The following is a 15,033-nucleotide window of genomic DNA, read 5'->3' as shown; positions in this document are numbered from 1 at the left end:
AAATCTGCTAGTTGTGGTAGTGGAGGGAGAAGAGGCAGCCTCTCAACCTGCTTCTGTGTACTGTTAATATACAACGAGGAGGAAGTTCCTCCTGTGGCTCAGTTATGTAGGGGTGCTCTTGAATGTAAGTGTAATTGACTGGAGCATGCAGAGGAGCCATTTAATTCTGAAACTGCTATGGAGGGAGAAACTTGGGCATGTGTGGCAGATTTTGTCTGTGGGTGTATCTGATTTTTGCAAAACATGCTAGAGCTAGTCAGGGTGATGCTTTTTCCTGTTCATCGGTGCAAGTCCTATGTCCCATTTGTCGTTGCAAGTCCTGTGTCCCAGTTTCCTTGCATTGTATACTGTTTCTGTGTTCCTAAGCTCTCAATATCCTGTCTCTGTTCTGTGACCTGAACAGATTCTAAATTTTTTGGCTGTCATACAGTTTGAGATTTATGCACTAATTTTCCTGAATGCTCAAAGCACTCCAGATGGTGTGAGGATTTCTGGGATAACCAACTCTGTAAGAAGTCTGATCCTAATAATGCGTGGGCTGTGACTGAGCATCATTGAGTTCATGGCTGAGGTCGAAGATGATCTAGGGATATCCCAGCTTTTAAACCCACGTGATGCTAAAGTTACCCATGAGCTTGGGCAACTAGAATAGATCCAGCAAAGTTGGTTCCAAGAAGATGACGGAAGCAAGGAGCACAGCTAACCTGGCAGACTTTTTCTTCTTCTGTCCTTGTTGGCGGTTAATGAGCACTGCTCTGCTGACTTCGTTGTGTCAGGTCAGGTTTTCACTCTGGAAGCATTTGGTAATAAAGTAGTAGGGCCGATCCTTGGAAAACTGGCTGGAATAGATTGCTTGAAGGTCATCCAGAAACTTTTGTGCTCCTTTTGGCTTCTGCAGCCCCTGATTTTGGAAGTGTGTTGGCGGACTGCCAAGGTCATGTAGAGTCTTTGCTTTTCAGCTGTGCTGGACTGCCTGAACTCTTTGTGCAGAGCTCTTTCTTACTTAATGAGCAGAGCCCCGCAACGTTTGGGTGAGATGGCTTGCCCCTCATTTCCAGCTGAATTTGCTCTCTGTCCTCCTGGTTTAGGTGCTGGCCATGTCAAGTCGGTCATGGCTGAGTTATTCCTACCAGTCCCGCTTCCACTTAACCCCTCTGTCATATGAGACGTTGGAGTATGCTTCTGGCTTTGCCTCCGAGCAGTGTCCAGAGGGCATTGTGGCCATCTCCACAAACACACTGAGGTACGTACTGGAGGAAAACTCGAGGGGAGGAGCGGGGAATGGAAAGAGTAACTGGGACCAGCATAAACCTACTGTCTGTTCCCAACTCCTGTTGAAGCAGAGGACTTTGCATTTAAAAAGATCTGCTTGTGGTCATGTCAGAATCCTCCACGGTGTGCAGCTGGTTTGATCTCTGGCCTCCTTTGAAGAGACCTGCCGATGCAGCTGCTGCAACAAACCTAGAACTGCCCTGGTGTGGTATTCATGATGCACCTGGTTACTCAGAAGGGACTTTTTACTTGCCACTGATGGCCGGGCATGGCTGGTGAAAGTTTGAATGACTTCACTGTTTTTCCTGTATAGATATAAAATGTTTTTCAAACAGCACCCATAATTTCCTGGCCCCTCACCCTAGCCAACTGGTTTTATTTCCCGAGTACAGTGGGCATTGGTTTTAAATATCACATCGGGGCTGCCTGGCATCTGCAGGTATTGGCTGGGCCTTGTAAAGTGGACGTACGCCTGTAAAATACCAAGCATTAGGAAATAAGACTTGTGCACTCAGTTGCAGGAGGAGGATAGAGTTCTGTTGCTTGGTAGAAAAAGTCCTGTCTCATGTTGACTGCCATTTCCTTGATAGAAAGCAATGAGCAAAAGAGTTGACTGCCTATCAGTGAGCTGGTGTTGGTTACTTGGTGATGATGATGGGAAGGCTACAGCTGGTAGATGGATGTCCCGCCTACCCCAGCCTTTTGGTCCCTTTCCACTTCAGGTCTGCTGGCTCAGGTGGACAACTCAGATACGATTTCTCAGATAAAACAGGAGACAGACTGCTGTGTCTTCAAGGCTGCTTCTTTGTAACATTGTGATACAATCAAAGTATCCTGGCTCATCTCCCTCCCCCCCTTCAGTTCTGTTCAGAACTGTAAACTGCCTGCTATTTTATATGCATGCCTTTGAGAGGGGTGCGACTTTGTTATTCTGGTTGGCTCACAAAGACATCATTCCCCTTCTCAGTTTTTTCCCATTAACAACTTCTCAAACTGAAATAGTGGTTTTGGATGAGTGTCCAAGATTTCATTGCTGGTTGGTTAATGGTTTTTCAATAGGATAGGTTAAGGCAGGGGTGTCAAACATATGGCCCGGGGTCCGGATCAGGCCCCTTGAGAGCTCTTATCTGGCCCGTGAGGCAGCCGAGGCAGCCACCTCCCAGTCCTGATCAGCGCTGTTGAACCTGCTGCTTTCTCACCAGCCGAGGCAGCCACACACCCCTGATCTGGGCTGGCGAGGCATGCCCGGCCTGACCAAGTGATATTTATGTCATATCTGGCCCTCATAACAATTGAGTTCGACACCCCTGGGTTAAGATTTTAAATCTCTCAGAATCCCTCTCAGCCAATGAACATCTGGTCAATTGCTCTTTCTATTAAACTGATAGTAGTTAAGTGTTCCTAACAGCTCATATTCAATTTGTTCTAGACCCAGAAGAGAGTTGGGGGTATGTTACTGGGTCCAGTAGTCGATATCTTTAGGGGGAAGGGTCTGGCATAAATACTGAATGGAGTAGAAGTCGTAGGGTGGTGGTGGAAGGTTTCAAGATGTTGAAGACTTACACAAACAGTTCCCAGGAGCCATATTAGCCCTGCTTCCAGGTATTCCGGTGGTTGTTCTGAAGAGGAGGTTGGGCTCTCCCCCCATTTGCAGCTGGGAGATACACTTGGCTTATTATTAGCAGCAACTGCAAGGCTGCCTTTGAAAGGTACTTTTTATAGGTTGTTGGAGGCTGGGCTAGGTCCTAGGCTCTAGGGAGTTTTAAAAAAATTGTGCAACCTTGGTATGGTTTAGTCAAGAATCCAGGTATAGTTAAAATGTTTATGATAAATGTTTTCATCCAAAGTTATCTGAAACTTGTGACTGGTTCTGTGTCCTCTCAATTTTTGCTTCGGTAGTATGTCTCTAATGGAGTTTTTTAAAATACAGTTTTTGTTTTAAAGATGACCTTTGGCAAGTGTACTAGAGTTTTTTTTAAAGGTGTTGCCCTTTTTAGGAGGACACTGAAGATGTACATAACCATGCATTGTCGCTGTCTCATGTTAATGGCAGATACCCTATATTCTGTTAATTCAGCGCTGCTCTATGTGTTCTTGGGTATGGTTGGATACTGAATATTGCATTTTACATAAAGGCCCCAGAGAGGGATTCTTCTTTGCATTTTCAGCCCCTTTTGGGGCTGGTCTGATGATGTCCTAATGTGTGTCCTCAAGTCTGGAACACAAACAAGGTAGTTCTCCTTCAGTGGAGGAAAGTATCCTGGGGAGTTAGCTCTGCCACTCACCTCAAAAGTTCAGAGCCATGCTAATTTCCTTAAGCTTGTCACTTGTATAGCTGAGCAGTCCCAGTTAGGGATGGCACACTCAGTTTTCCCTGGAAGGGACTTCTAAATTTTGTATTTAATGTGCTTTTTATGCATAATGGTTTGTATAGTGTCAGTATATTACAGCTAGATTGTATAGACCAGTGGCTGGAAAGCAGCACAGCATCAAGGAAGCAATGGTATGAGTCCCTCTGCTAAATTCTGACCTCATTTTTTATCCTGTAGAATTTTGGCATTAGAGAAGCTGGGAGCGGTCTTCAACCAGGTGGCCTTCCCCTTGCAGTACACGCCCAGGAAGTTCGTCATTCACCCCGAGAGCAACAACTTGATCATCATTGAGACTGACCACAACGCCTATACTGAGGCCACGAAAGCCCAGCGGAAGCAGCAGATGGCTGAGGTAATGGGAACATTCCTGCACACCAGCAGGAGGGAGCACCAGTTGCTGAGGCCCAGGGCTCTTTCTGCTTTGGCATTCTGTTGGTGGGCTGCAAGGTGCCCAGGGGGACCCAAATCTTCTCCAATGTTGCTGCTGGCTCCTCTTGCAAAGGATGGCAAAGGCCACTTAGCACTCATGGCTTACATGTTAGCCGGCTCCGCAAGACCCGTGGAAAAACTAGAGGCCCTTAAGATCTTGTGGTGGGAACGGCCTCTGGATACATCGTTGGTAACCTTGATGAGGAGCACTCATTGCCAAATTGTTAATGTCTTCTTTGGAGTACTTCCAGTCATAGCTTAGTGCAGGTTGTGGACGATTACACTTTCCTGGAAGATTTGCTTTGTATTGGCTCAGGAGAGGCTTTAGAAGCCCAGTGTGAGGTGAGAAGTTGATCTCCCTCGGGGTTTGCTCACTCACCTGGCTAGGAAGCACTGTCTTGCAGCCCTGCACCAGGTGATTGAACTGTCTTTCCCTTGAGAGAAGGCTCATCCTCTTGCCTCACACTGGTCTGGGAAGCACTGGGGAGCGCCTTTTTGAATGAGAGAGAGAGGGTCTCTGAAGACACAAGACATCCCTACCTTCCTGACTTGGCCACAAACGAAGGTTGCCAGGAGGAGATTCCTTCTGATCAGCAGTGACCTGGTGAGCACGTTGTTGCTGCCTTTTAAATTCCCCGTCTGGCAGATTGTGCGCTGTTGGAGTGAACCAGGGTCACACCGTGGGCGATGAATCTTCTTAATGTAAGAGTGCTGTGATGGGAGGTTATGGCACGATGCAAGAAGGTGTGTGTAGACAGCCTCATGTAGCTGGCTGAATGCGTTGGCTCCTTCTGTAGGGCCAATTCTGAATATCCATTCTGCATTCAGAATTATGCACTGTATTCTTTCCATCTGCAGTCTCAGGACTCATTCAAAGGAATCTCTAGCATTCTACCCTGCTCCTTCTTTCTGGACAAAATGTCTCTTTTCTGCCAGTGCACAGATTGATTTGGTGTTTGCTCAGACTGCACTTCTGACTCTTTCCCTAACAGTATTATAAAAAGTGGTGATTTGCTTGCTATAATTTGAATGTCACGTGTGCATGTTTGATTCCTCCATTTCACAGGAAATGGTAGAAGCCGCGGGTGAAGATGAGAGGGAACTTGCTGCCGAGATGGCCGCAGCTTTTCTGAACGAGAACCTTCCAGAGTCCATCTTTGGTGCCCCAAAGGCAGGAAACGGGCAGTGGGCATCGGTCATCAGGGTGATGAACCCCATCCAGGGCAACACTTTGGATCTAGTCCAGCTGGAGCAGAACGAAGCTGCCTTTAGGTAAGGAGGAGCCCACACCGCTGAAGTTAAGTTCCTCTTGGAATGCCGCTCTTGTCCCTTTTTGTTGGGAATTAGTTTACGAGTTTTGTCTCTGCCAGAATTACAAAAAGAGTTAAATGTTTTTGTTCGTTTACATTGACTCAGGGGGATGGCGCTAGCCACTTGGCAAGTGTTGATTGGTCAGATCAAGAGCTATTGGTCATGCGATGTTCTGGTGCGATCCTAGACGCTTCAGTTGAACTGCCGTTTTGGTTAAGAGACTTCTTTTCACTTATTCGAGTAGATAATGTTAACTATATTCTTTACTGTGTTTTAAGCCTTAGAGCCTGTTAGCCACGTGCAGGCAAGCGTTTAGGAAACGAATTGTAGACATGAGTTATTAATTTACATTCCAAGTTTATCCTCTTTTGATATAGTAAACCTCTATATTTACTGAAAGAAAGCAGTGTGTCTTGAACCTTGTGTGTGTGTGTGTCTAATTTATAATCCACAAGACCATGATTTATCGCAGTCTATCTCAACACTTTTGCTGAGTGATGAGTGTAACCTCCAAGGCTGCCAGGTGCCTTACTCATCTAAGTATGCCTTGTAAATGCACCAGTCACAGAATCATTCCTGATATTGCTGTCAGACAATAGCAGTGTCTGTTAAAAAGAGCAAACTGCATATTTTTGGCCACTTGGGAACACTTGACAGGGTTTGCCCACAACATAAAATTGGATAATCTGTGCACCTGTATGCTGATGGTGTTTAACAATGGCGATTCTGTCTCATGCAAACTACTCTGGCTTTCCAGAGATCCTCTCCTTCTCTTCCAAAGCATCCTTTGCCAGGATTTCCTGGGAGAGGCAGATCCATTCCATCACTTTTCTAGTCACGCTCTTGATTATCTCATCCTCAGTGTGGCTGTGTGTCGATTCTCCAACACTGCTGATGACTGGCATGTCCTGGTGGGAGTGGCCAAGGACCTGATCCTGAATCCCCGCTCAGTTGCCGGAGGGTTTGTCTACACCTACAAACTGGTGAATGGCGGAGAGAAGCTGGAATTCCTGCACAAGGCGAGTGCCCGATGGAGGCTGGGGGTGGGTGGGAACGGTGCTAGTGAGAATAGCAGTCAGCCTCCCTTTGAAGCTGCAGAAGGGGCGGAGTCCTACCTTTTCTGTGCCACATGTTGCTTTCACCTAGTCCGGGTCTGTAGCGTGGTGTTTCTGCTGGCTAAGAGGCATTGTCTGTCAGACCAGAGATTCGGAGCAAGGTTTGCAAGTCTGAAATGAAAGCTGCTGGGAGATGAGGTCTCGTTGGTGCTTGCAGCCACTTTGAGAAACCCTGGGAATGTCACTGGGGGCCTGATGGGATAGCTGAGCACAACGGCTTATGTTGGTGTGTAGAGGAAATCATTGGATGTGTATGTTTATGGCTTAGTGATAGAGCATGTACAGTTGAGTATCCCTTATCTGGACTGCTTGGGACCAGAAGTGGTCCGTATTTCAGATCTTTCCGTATATTGGAATATTTTGGAATTTTTGCAGATACATAATGAGATCTTGGGGATGGGACCCAAATTCATTTGTTTTATTATACACTTTATACACATAGCCTGGATGTAATTTTAAACAGTCTTTTAAATAATTTTGTGCACACTGAAAGCAAAGATGTAACTAACTCACCAGAATTCCTGTATCAGCTGTTAAACAAGAGCAACAACAAACTAACAGGCTTTCAGTCTCCACCCATGATGCAGTGTATACTGTATTTTATTTTTTTAGATGAGAGGAAACATTGAAAGCAGGCAGCACGGATCTGCCTGCATGCCGTCTCAAAGGGTCAGGTTTTTGGATCAGTCTGGATATAGGATATTCGGATAAGGGATACTCTACCTGTACTTTAAGTGGAGGAGGTCTCAGGCTTAATCTTCAGCATTTTTGGCTAAAGGACCTTAAGGAGGTGTTGGGGAAGATCTGTCTGTGCTTGAGGCTGCAGCGTTCCACCTCTTAAGCAGAAGGACCAATGGTCTGACTATGTAGAAGGCAGCTCATATGGAAGTTCTTGAGTTGGCTGCATGATCTGAATCTAGCCTTCTTGTCTCTGTCCAGACCTTGGGTGATCAGCTCTCTGTCTGCTGGGAGGCAAGTGTTGAGAACTGGGACTCTGTTGGGAGCTTGACTAGGAGCTTTCTCCCTCATCCATTGGGAGCAGATAGGACAGCCTGTTGTGTTCATCTTCTCCAGTAGCACCGTCAGGGTTCAGACTTGAGGGATCTCTCAGAACGCAACCGGGGAGGCTCCTACAATGTGCTGATGGGCTGTTCGTCCCTTGCTAGTGCTCTGAGGGGCTTTTCCTGCCTGTTGTCGTAGGAGGGAGTTGGCTGTCAAAAACTTTGGGTTGGTTTTGCAGTGGCCATTTACATGCTTCTGGCTTAGCTCGTCTAATTCCGATTTCTCCTGTTCAGACCCCAGTGGAGGAGGTACCAGCGGCTATTGCCCCATTCCAAGGCAGAGTGCTGATCGGTGTGGGAAAGCTGTTGCGTGTCTATGACTTGGGCAAGAAGAAGCTTCTCCGAAAGTGTGAAAACAAGGTATTGGCGTTGGTCCTTGAATTGAGGACCGCGAGGGGCAGGTCAGCTGTGTTGCTTTTTTGGCACACTTTGGTTTGAAACAGCATGGGAAGTTGGGGGAAGAAGGGGGGCCGCTTCGAGGTCCAATGCTGTGTCTACCTGTCAGATCTCTTTGCATGTTAGTTACTTTTGTCTGCCAAGTAGTGTGGGTGTCTGCAGCAGATGCTTTCCTTTCTCCATCAGTGGAGGAAGGTATCCTTCTAACACTGGGTTACACCTCCCACTTGCTCTGCAAGACAGGGCATATGCTAATCTCCAGTGCTGAAGGGACCGCTGAAGCAGTGCATTGTTTGGAGCCATTCTGTGCCCAGAACATGGGGTGTGGAAGGAGGGAGCCAAATGATGGTTGGGTCCAAGAACTTCCATTGCAGCTTCCTGATCCCAGAGCAGAAAGAGAGAGAGGTTTTCTCACTCTGTTGTTGACCCTCCTCAAAACTTCAGAATGTAGCTTGCGGAATTTGAGCCAATCCCAGACCTAGGAGGGCCCAGGGGTGGGGTGGGGGCATATGTAGAAAGGGGCCCCAGAGATACCACATGCTACCTACAGCAGTAATTTCTTTGCTGTCTGCACTGCTGCAAGTGCTAGCCTTAATGGAGCCTAGATAGCAAAGTTGTTTGGGAACCCTCTGTATGGTGGGGTGTCAGGAATGGAATGGAGACTCCTTGAGCAGTAAGTGCATTCAGCAGGCTCTGGTGATGGAGGAGGCCCCTTCCTGCTCATTATTTAAGAGTCTGGCTTTCTTTCCTTTTAACCAGCACATTGCCAACTACATCAGTGGGATCCAGACCATCGGGCACCGGGTGATTGTCTCAGACGTCCAGGAGAGCTTTATCTGGGTGCGCTACAAGAGGAACGAGAACCAGCTCATCATCTTTGCAGACGACACCCACCCACGTTGGGTCACTACTGCCAGCCTCCTGGACTATGACACCGTGGCCGGAGCCGACAAATTCGGCAACATTTGCGTGGTGAGTCTTGCTTTGAGGCCAGACAGGAAAGGCTCCTCTTGCACTCTTCATTTCCATGGAATGCCTGGTGCGAGAAGCTGGGATGCTGCAGAAAGGCCAACCCTTTGTTGTTGCCCAGCTGTGAGCCGGCAATATCTTGGCTTCCATTAGACTGAGGCCTGCTTTCACGGCACCTTCCGTTGGTTTGAGCAATTCTGAGTGCACTCCTACCACCTCCTCACCGTTCTTGCTGTGGGCTTCATTTTGGTTTGTCCCCCAATGTAGGTGAGGCTGCCTCCCAACACGAACGATGAGGTAGATGAAGATCCAACTGGCAACAAGGCTTTGTGGGACCGAGGGCTCCTCAACGGAGCCTCACAGAAGGTGACTATTGGGCCAGTTCTTGGGTGGGTTGTTGATGAGTATTGATAGAGAAATGCTTTTTTTTTTTTTGCTATGTATAAAAATGCAATCGTCAATTAAAAAAACACATTAAAATGCATGGTCCATTTAAAAGGATTGCAGCAGCAATCTCTGTGGGGCTTTGCCTTGGCTGTAGCCAGGGAAAGCCTTCTGAGAATGAAAGTGCTCCCCTGCTGCCAAGAACTGATTTCCTGACTGCTCTTGCTCCTGTTAAAGGAGCACATGCATCTGGGGTGGCGAGGGGGCTTCTTTATGGAAGGGGCCTTGGCTCAGTGGTAGAGCATCTGCTTGGCATGCAGAAGGTCCCAGGTTCAATCCCTGGCATCTCCAGTTAAATGGACTAGGCAAGTAGGTGATGTGAAAGACCTCTGCCTGAGACCCTGGAGAGCCACTGCTGGTCTGAGTAGACAATACTGACTTTGATGGACCCAGGGTCTAATTCAGTATAAGGCAGCTTTATGTGTTCATGTGAGCTTGAACTGTCTATTAAGGTTCTCCTGGTCTGACTTCCAGGCAGAGGTGATTATGAACTACCATGTCGGAGAAACAGTGCTGTCTCTGCAGAAGACCACGCTGATCCCAGGGGGCTCCGAATCACTCGTCTACACCACCTTGTCCGGTGGCATTGGCATTCTGGTCCCATTCACATCACATGAAGTAAGAACGTGGGCTGGGATTGTGCAGCATCCTGCTCGGTTGAAAGACTCGAGCCCCGGGGAGGCATCTGCTGGCTGCTCAGCTTTGCTTTCTGGCGCTTCTGGTTTTGGTTCAATTTTATTCCACCTCCCCAGGGAGGCTGTGTTTGGACCGCCTGGCCTGCCTGTTGTGGCTCTTCCATATGCCGAATTTGATCCTGGCAGCTTTTGTTGACATAAGTGGCAGCCAACTCCACCCACACTAAATAGAATTGTTGTGTCAACAGCAGTTTGGAACAGACCTCAGTGGTGCTGTAGACTGTACCGGATTTGACTGGCCCACGTAAAGCCCCTGAAGTTCCCAGTTCCTTCATACAGTAGCTCACATTTTCAAATGCTTTTTGTCTATTACTGCGGGGGGGGGGGGGTCACTTCGGTGTATCTGTCAACTCTCCAGGCTGACCTGGAACTTGTTATCTAGTGATGGTTACAAAATCTTCTGCCAGATTGGTCCCTGAATTTTGGGTTCCCATATTACTCAAAACGTCCATCAGAGCAGGGCCCCTGATGTTTTCTTATTTTCTTGATGTGGATGATGCAAACTGCATACATAAAAAGTTAACTAAATACCAGTTTTTTTTTTGTCATGCTAAAATGTTAAGGCTTTCTTGCTTTTATGTTGCACGTGCAAAGTTTTTCACTGCTTCAGAGATGACCTTCAGAAAGTCCTTTTCTAATCTGATTTGAGAGCAATTGTTGTGCTATTTATATTTCTGTAAAAGGGCAACAAAATAAGTACAATTTTTCAGAGAACAGGAGTTGCTCAATTTTTAAACAAGTATTTCAAACTCTCGAACGAATATTTTTCCTGCAGAAAAATCTATTACCAGCTTTCCTAAAGCCTTCCTTCTGTGCAGGAAGAGAACCAGAGCTGAACAGCAGGATACGAGGGTGGAACTGAGCATGTTCTTTCCTCCTGAGCTCTGTTATGCCTCTGTGATTTCTTATAAAAGTGTTCCCTCATTGTTGGTCTTTTCTTTCTTCAGGATCATGACTTCTTCCAGCACGTTGAGATGCATCTCCGTTCCGAGCACCCTCCTCTCTGCGGACGGGACCACCTCAGCTTCCGCTCCTATTATTTCCCTGTAAAGGTAGGCCAGGGTCTGAACTGATCAGCTGGGGGGGGGGGGCTGCCCTCCCCTGTGGTCGCGCCTGGCAAATTGAAGGGGCCATGGCTCCCTGCTTGAGCATCTGCGTGCAGAGGGTTCCATATTGAATTGCTATCATTTTCAGTTAGAAAGGGATCCCGGGACGCAGGAGAGCCACTGCCAGAAAGTATTGACCCTTGATGTGCCAGTGGTCTGTCCTGATATAAATGGGTCGAGAGCCAGTAGTGAACATCTGCTTTAGAATCATAAAGTTGGATGGGCCACCAGGGTCATCTAGTCCAACCCCCTGCACAATGCAGGTAATTCACAACTACCTCCCCCCCTCCCCAAGGAACCCCTACTCCATGCCCAGAAGATGACCAAGATGCCCTCTCTCTCATGATCTGCCTAAGGTCATAGAATCAGCATTGCTGACAGATGGCCATCTAGCCTCTGCTTAAAATCTTCAAGGGAAGGAGAGCTTGCCACCTCCCGAGGAAGCCTGTTCCACCAAGAAATCGCTCTGTTAAAAAGTTCTTCCTAATGTCTAGATGGAAACTCTTGATCTAATTACAACCTGGTCCAACCTTCTGGGGCTGGCTTCAGTTGCTGGCATCTCCAACTTTAAAGGCTCAGGTAGTGGGGTGATGGGAATAGCCTTTCTCTATTGGAGGCCCTTGGGAGCCACTGTCAGAGCAGACAAAGCTAGTCAGTAGACAGCAGCTTCGTGTTATTCCAGTGGGTGCCAAGACAGGGCCTGAGCCCTGTCTTACATGAGGCAGGAGCCCCTCCTTTCAGCCCCTTTTCCTTGGGCTAGCAATGGTGAGTACCTGTAAGTGTGGACATTTTGTGTGTGCAAGAAAGCGTTCCTCTTGAAGACTGCCTGCACATGCAGGAAGGGCAGCTGTGAAGGCAAACCGGGGGCCCCTGGCTTCTCCCCCAGTGAGTAACCGGACCATGTAAGTTGCCTGCTGTCGTCATGCTAAGTAAGACTGTGCACGTGCTCTTGGCTAATTGTGATTTAACTGATCAAGAGATTTTGCGTAAATTATGTTTTGTTTGGAATTTGGTGGCTGTGGACGTGACGATGGATTCAAGACTCCTGGTTCTGAAGTGAATTCTGCCACTTCAGTGTCTCCCCCCGCCTTGCCTGTTTGGATTCCATAGTCTCATTCCAATAGCTTGGGTGGATGCTAGGATTTTTTTTTTTTCTTTAACTATGGAAACCATTGAGCATGTATTTTTTAGATGTCCACTCTACAAGTCAGCCTGCTTCAATGTTATTGACCCTTTGATTAGGGAAATGGGCTCTGGTGAGGAGGGTGAATGGACCAAAAGGTTTCTGCTGGGAGACAGCTCGCCAATCACCACACCCAGGTTGCAATATGTTGTGCAGTGGCAATGAAGCTACGTCGCCTTAATACATCCTTAATCTGTGGAAATGTAAAATCAGGTGTTTCCTAATTTTGTTGGCCTTGGTTGTAAACATCTATTCTGTATGGTCAGTTTCTGTTTTACCTGGCATACTAGTTGCAAATAAAATTTTATTTATTTATAACAAACTTTCTTTAAAAGAGTCGAGCACATAGAATTAGTGTACAGGAGCTTGCTTTTCTTAATGTTGGCTACAGCGAAGTGGCTTTTTGTCCTTCCTTTGCGTCGCTCAGCTTTTGCGATGTACAAATAACTTGCCCTGATGCTTTTTGCCCAGAGTATTTAATCCCTTGCCTATGGGACAGACTGATTCTAAAATGGCCACCTTCTTCCTCCCACTAGAATGTCATTGACGGGGATCTGTGTGAGCAGTTCAACTCCATGGAACCCAACAAGCAGAAGAACGTGGCTGAAGAGCTGGACAGGACCCCGCCCGAGGTCTCCAAGAAGCTGGAGGACATCCGCACCCGCTATGCTTTCTAAGCAGGAGTCTGTTCTGGGACTTGGCTAGGACTCTGTTCCAAAGATGCACAGTGGAGAACGCCATTCCCACCTCCACCCTCCCACTCTGGCTGGATTGTTCTGTTTTGGGTTTCCGGGAGCCCAGGTCCCAGCTTGTCGTAAGCATATTTTGTACATGCCGTTCTAGGTGTGGGTTTGGGCTCTCCCAAGAGGTCACAGGAACCCCTCTCAAGAGTATTCCAGATGCCCCCCCACTTCTGCAGACAATTGATTTGCTGCATATGCCACCTGCCTTTGTAGCCCTGGGCAATGCCCTCGTTCCCCTTTGTCAAAGTGAGCCCCCCCATATAAATTGTGGAGGAGTATTGTGGGGCATGGGGAGGGATGCCAGGCTAGAGTTGGTCTCTGTTGTCCTGCTCCTGTGGCCAGTATCTGGGAAACCTTGTAGTCTTCACTCTCATGCTGTTTGAGCCGTGCATGTCTGTAAATAGAGTTTCGTACAACTTTAAGCGCTTGCCGAAGAGACGGCTTACGTGAGCCAGGTTTAGACTTTTTTCATAAAGACTGTGGCCCCTTAATTAAAAGTCTTGTTGATTAACTTGTCGCATTACATACTTTCATGTGAGCCTTCTACCTGATTCTTTCCCTGGAACGAGAAGGGGGGGTATCTGCCTTTCTAAAGCTGGGCTCCCCCCTCGGAAAGGGTTGGGTGCAAAAAAAAAAAAAAAGGCACTTGGGAGTAAGTCAACTAGGGAGAGGTGCCAGATCTGCAGACAGGTAAGCTTGGTGTCAGAGCAAAATGAAATCTCTTGGTGTGGATCAATGGGGACAGTACATGCTTGCAATAGCAAAACTCCTGGACTGTACCTGCCCTAACAGTGCGTGACTCCCAACCCGCTATTTATGCAAACTCTGCTTACACAAGGAAGTGCACCTGCCCCAAACATTTCCCTGGGAGACCCAAAAGGCAGCAAAAAAAGGCCATGATCTCCTCCCACATACTAAGAAGCCTTGCCTCCCCCCCCCCCCATCAGAACAGGCAGGCCTGGCTTTAAGGCTATTGGTTCTTTCACTGGGTAGTTGGGAGCTTGATTGTAGTTCAAATATGCTTAAGTGAGCAGATTTCCACCATGCAGGAACAGCATTGCTTACAGAAACCTTGAGGGGCGCTGGACATGGTAGGAGATATGAGAGAGCCACTTTGTTTGCTCTGTGAGAATGAGGGTGTGCCCACTGTGTGAAAAAATAGTCTCCAATGTGAGATAGTACAGCTGCTGAAGCACACACGCACACCCCGCCAAGCCTGCTGGCTTGCTGTTGGAAATTTCTATTTGCATCTGGTGTAGCGGTTAAGAGCAGTGGTTTGGAGTGGTGATCTGGAGAACCGGGTTTGATTTCCCACTCCTCATGAGCGGTGGAGGCTAATCTGGTGAACTGGATTTGTTTCCCCACTCCTACACACTAAACCAGCTGGGTGACCTTGGGCAAGTCACATTCTCTCAGCCTCACCTACCTCACAGGGTGTATGTTGTGGGGAAGGGAAGGTGATTGTAAGCCGGTTTGATTCTTCCTTAAGTGGTAGAGAAAGTTGGCATATAAAAACCAACTCTTCTTCTTAGCCTCACAATGGAAGGTCATAGTTTTGGTTCCACACCTCAAAACATGAAGCCTGGGTTTTTTACTAACTTGGATTTCTAGCATAGTGCTGCTTGCTTGCTAGGGTGTGGGGGAATAAAGCTAGCACTCACTGAGGAAGCACTGGGTTAAAAAAAATAAGAAATCCTGATTTTTGGTGCTGCTCACAAACCCAAATAAAACTGATTAGGTAACTATTTTGTTCTTGTTACACCTGACCCTCAAGTTAGCTTCCCCCTGTACAGAAAGACTATAGCTTCTTGGCGTTCTTTTTGGCTAAAATCAAGCATAGAATGTCAAGTTTGCAGCTCCTATAAACTGCAGGAATGCCAAGTCACAAACAACTCCCGGTAAGAAATAGTAAAGTTGGTTTGGATTCCACTCAGGCT

General features: G+C 47.4%; 1 protein-coding gene across 1 annotated transcript in view; it reads left to right on the top strand.

The window, feature by feature from the left end:
* The window catches only part of SF3B3 (splicing factor 3b subunit 3), a 37,918-nt gene extending 24,791 nt beyond the window's left edge, over positions 1-13,127 (top strand). The window contains exons 16-25 of the mRNA XM_056862666.1: positions 1,089-1,243; positions 3,822-3,996; positions 5,140-5,345; positions 6,247-6,403; positions 7,795-7,920; positions 8,716-8,928; positions 9,193-9,291; positions 9,844-9,987; positions 11,012-11,116; positions 12,890-13,127. Of these exons, the coding sequence (XP_056718644.1) occupies positions 1,089-1,243; positions 3,822-3,996; positions 5,140-5,345; positions 6,247-6,403; positions 7,795-7,920; positions 8,716-8,928; positions 9,193-9,291; positions 9,844-9,987; positions 11,012-11,116; positions 12,890-13,030 (1,521 nt within the window). The 3' untranslated portion in view covers positions 13,031-13,127. The remainder of the gene's footprint in view (positions 1-1,088; positions 1,244-3,821; positions 3,997-5,139; positions 5,346-6,246; positions 6,404-7,794; positions 7,921-8,715; positions 8,929-9,192; positions 9,292-9,843; positions 9,988-11,011; positions 11,117-12,889) is intronic.
* Positions 13,128-15,033: the final 1,906 nt, after the last annotated feature.

This window comes from Euleptes europaea, chromosome 17 (assembly GCF_029931775.1).
Source record: "Euleptes europaea isolate rEulEur1 chromosome 17, rEulEur1.hap1, whole genome shotgun sequence".
NCBI lineage: Eukaryota > Metazoa > Chordata > Lepidosauria > Squamata > Sphaerodactylidae > Euleptes > Euleptes europaea.
This window is presented reverse-complemented; position numbering and strand designations above follow the sequence as displayed.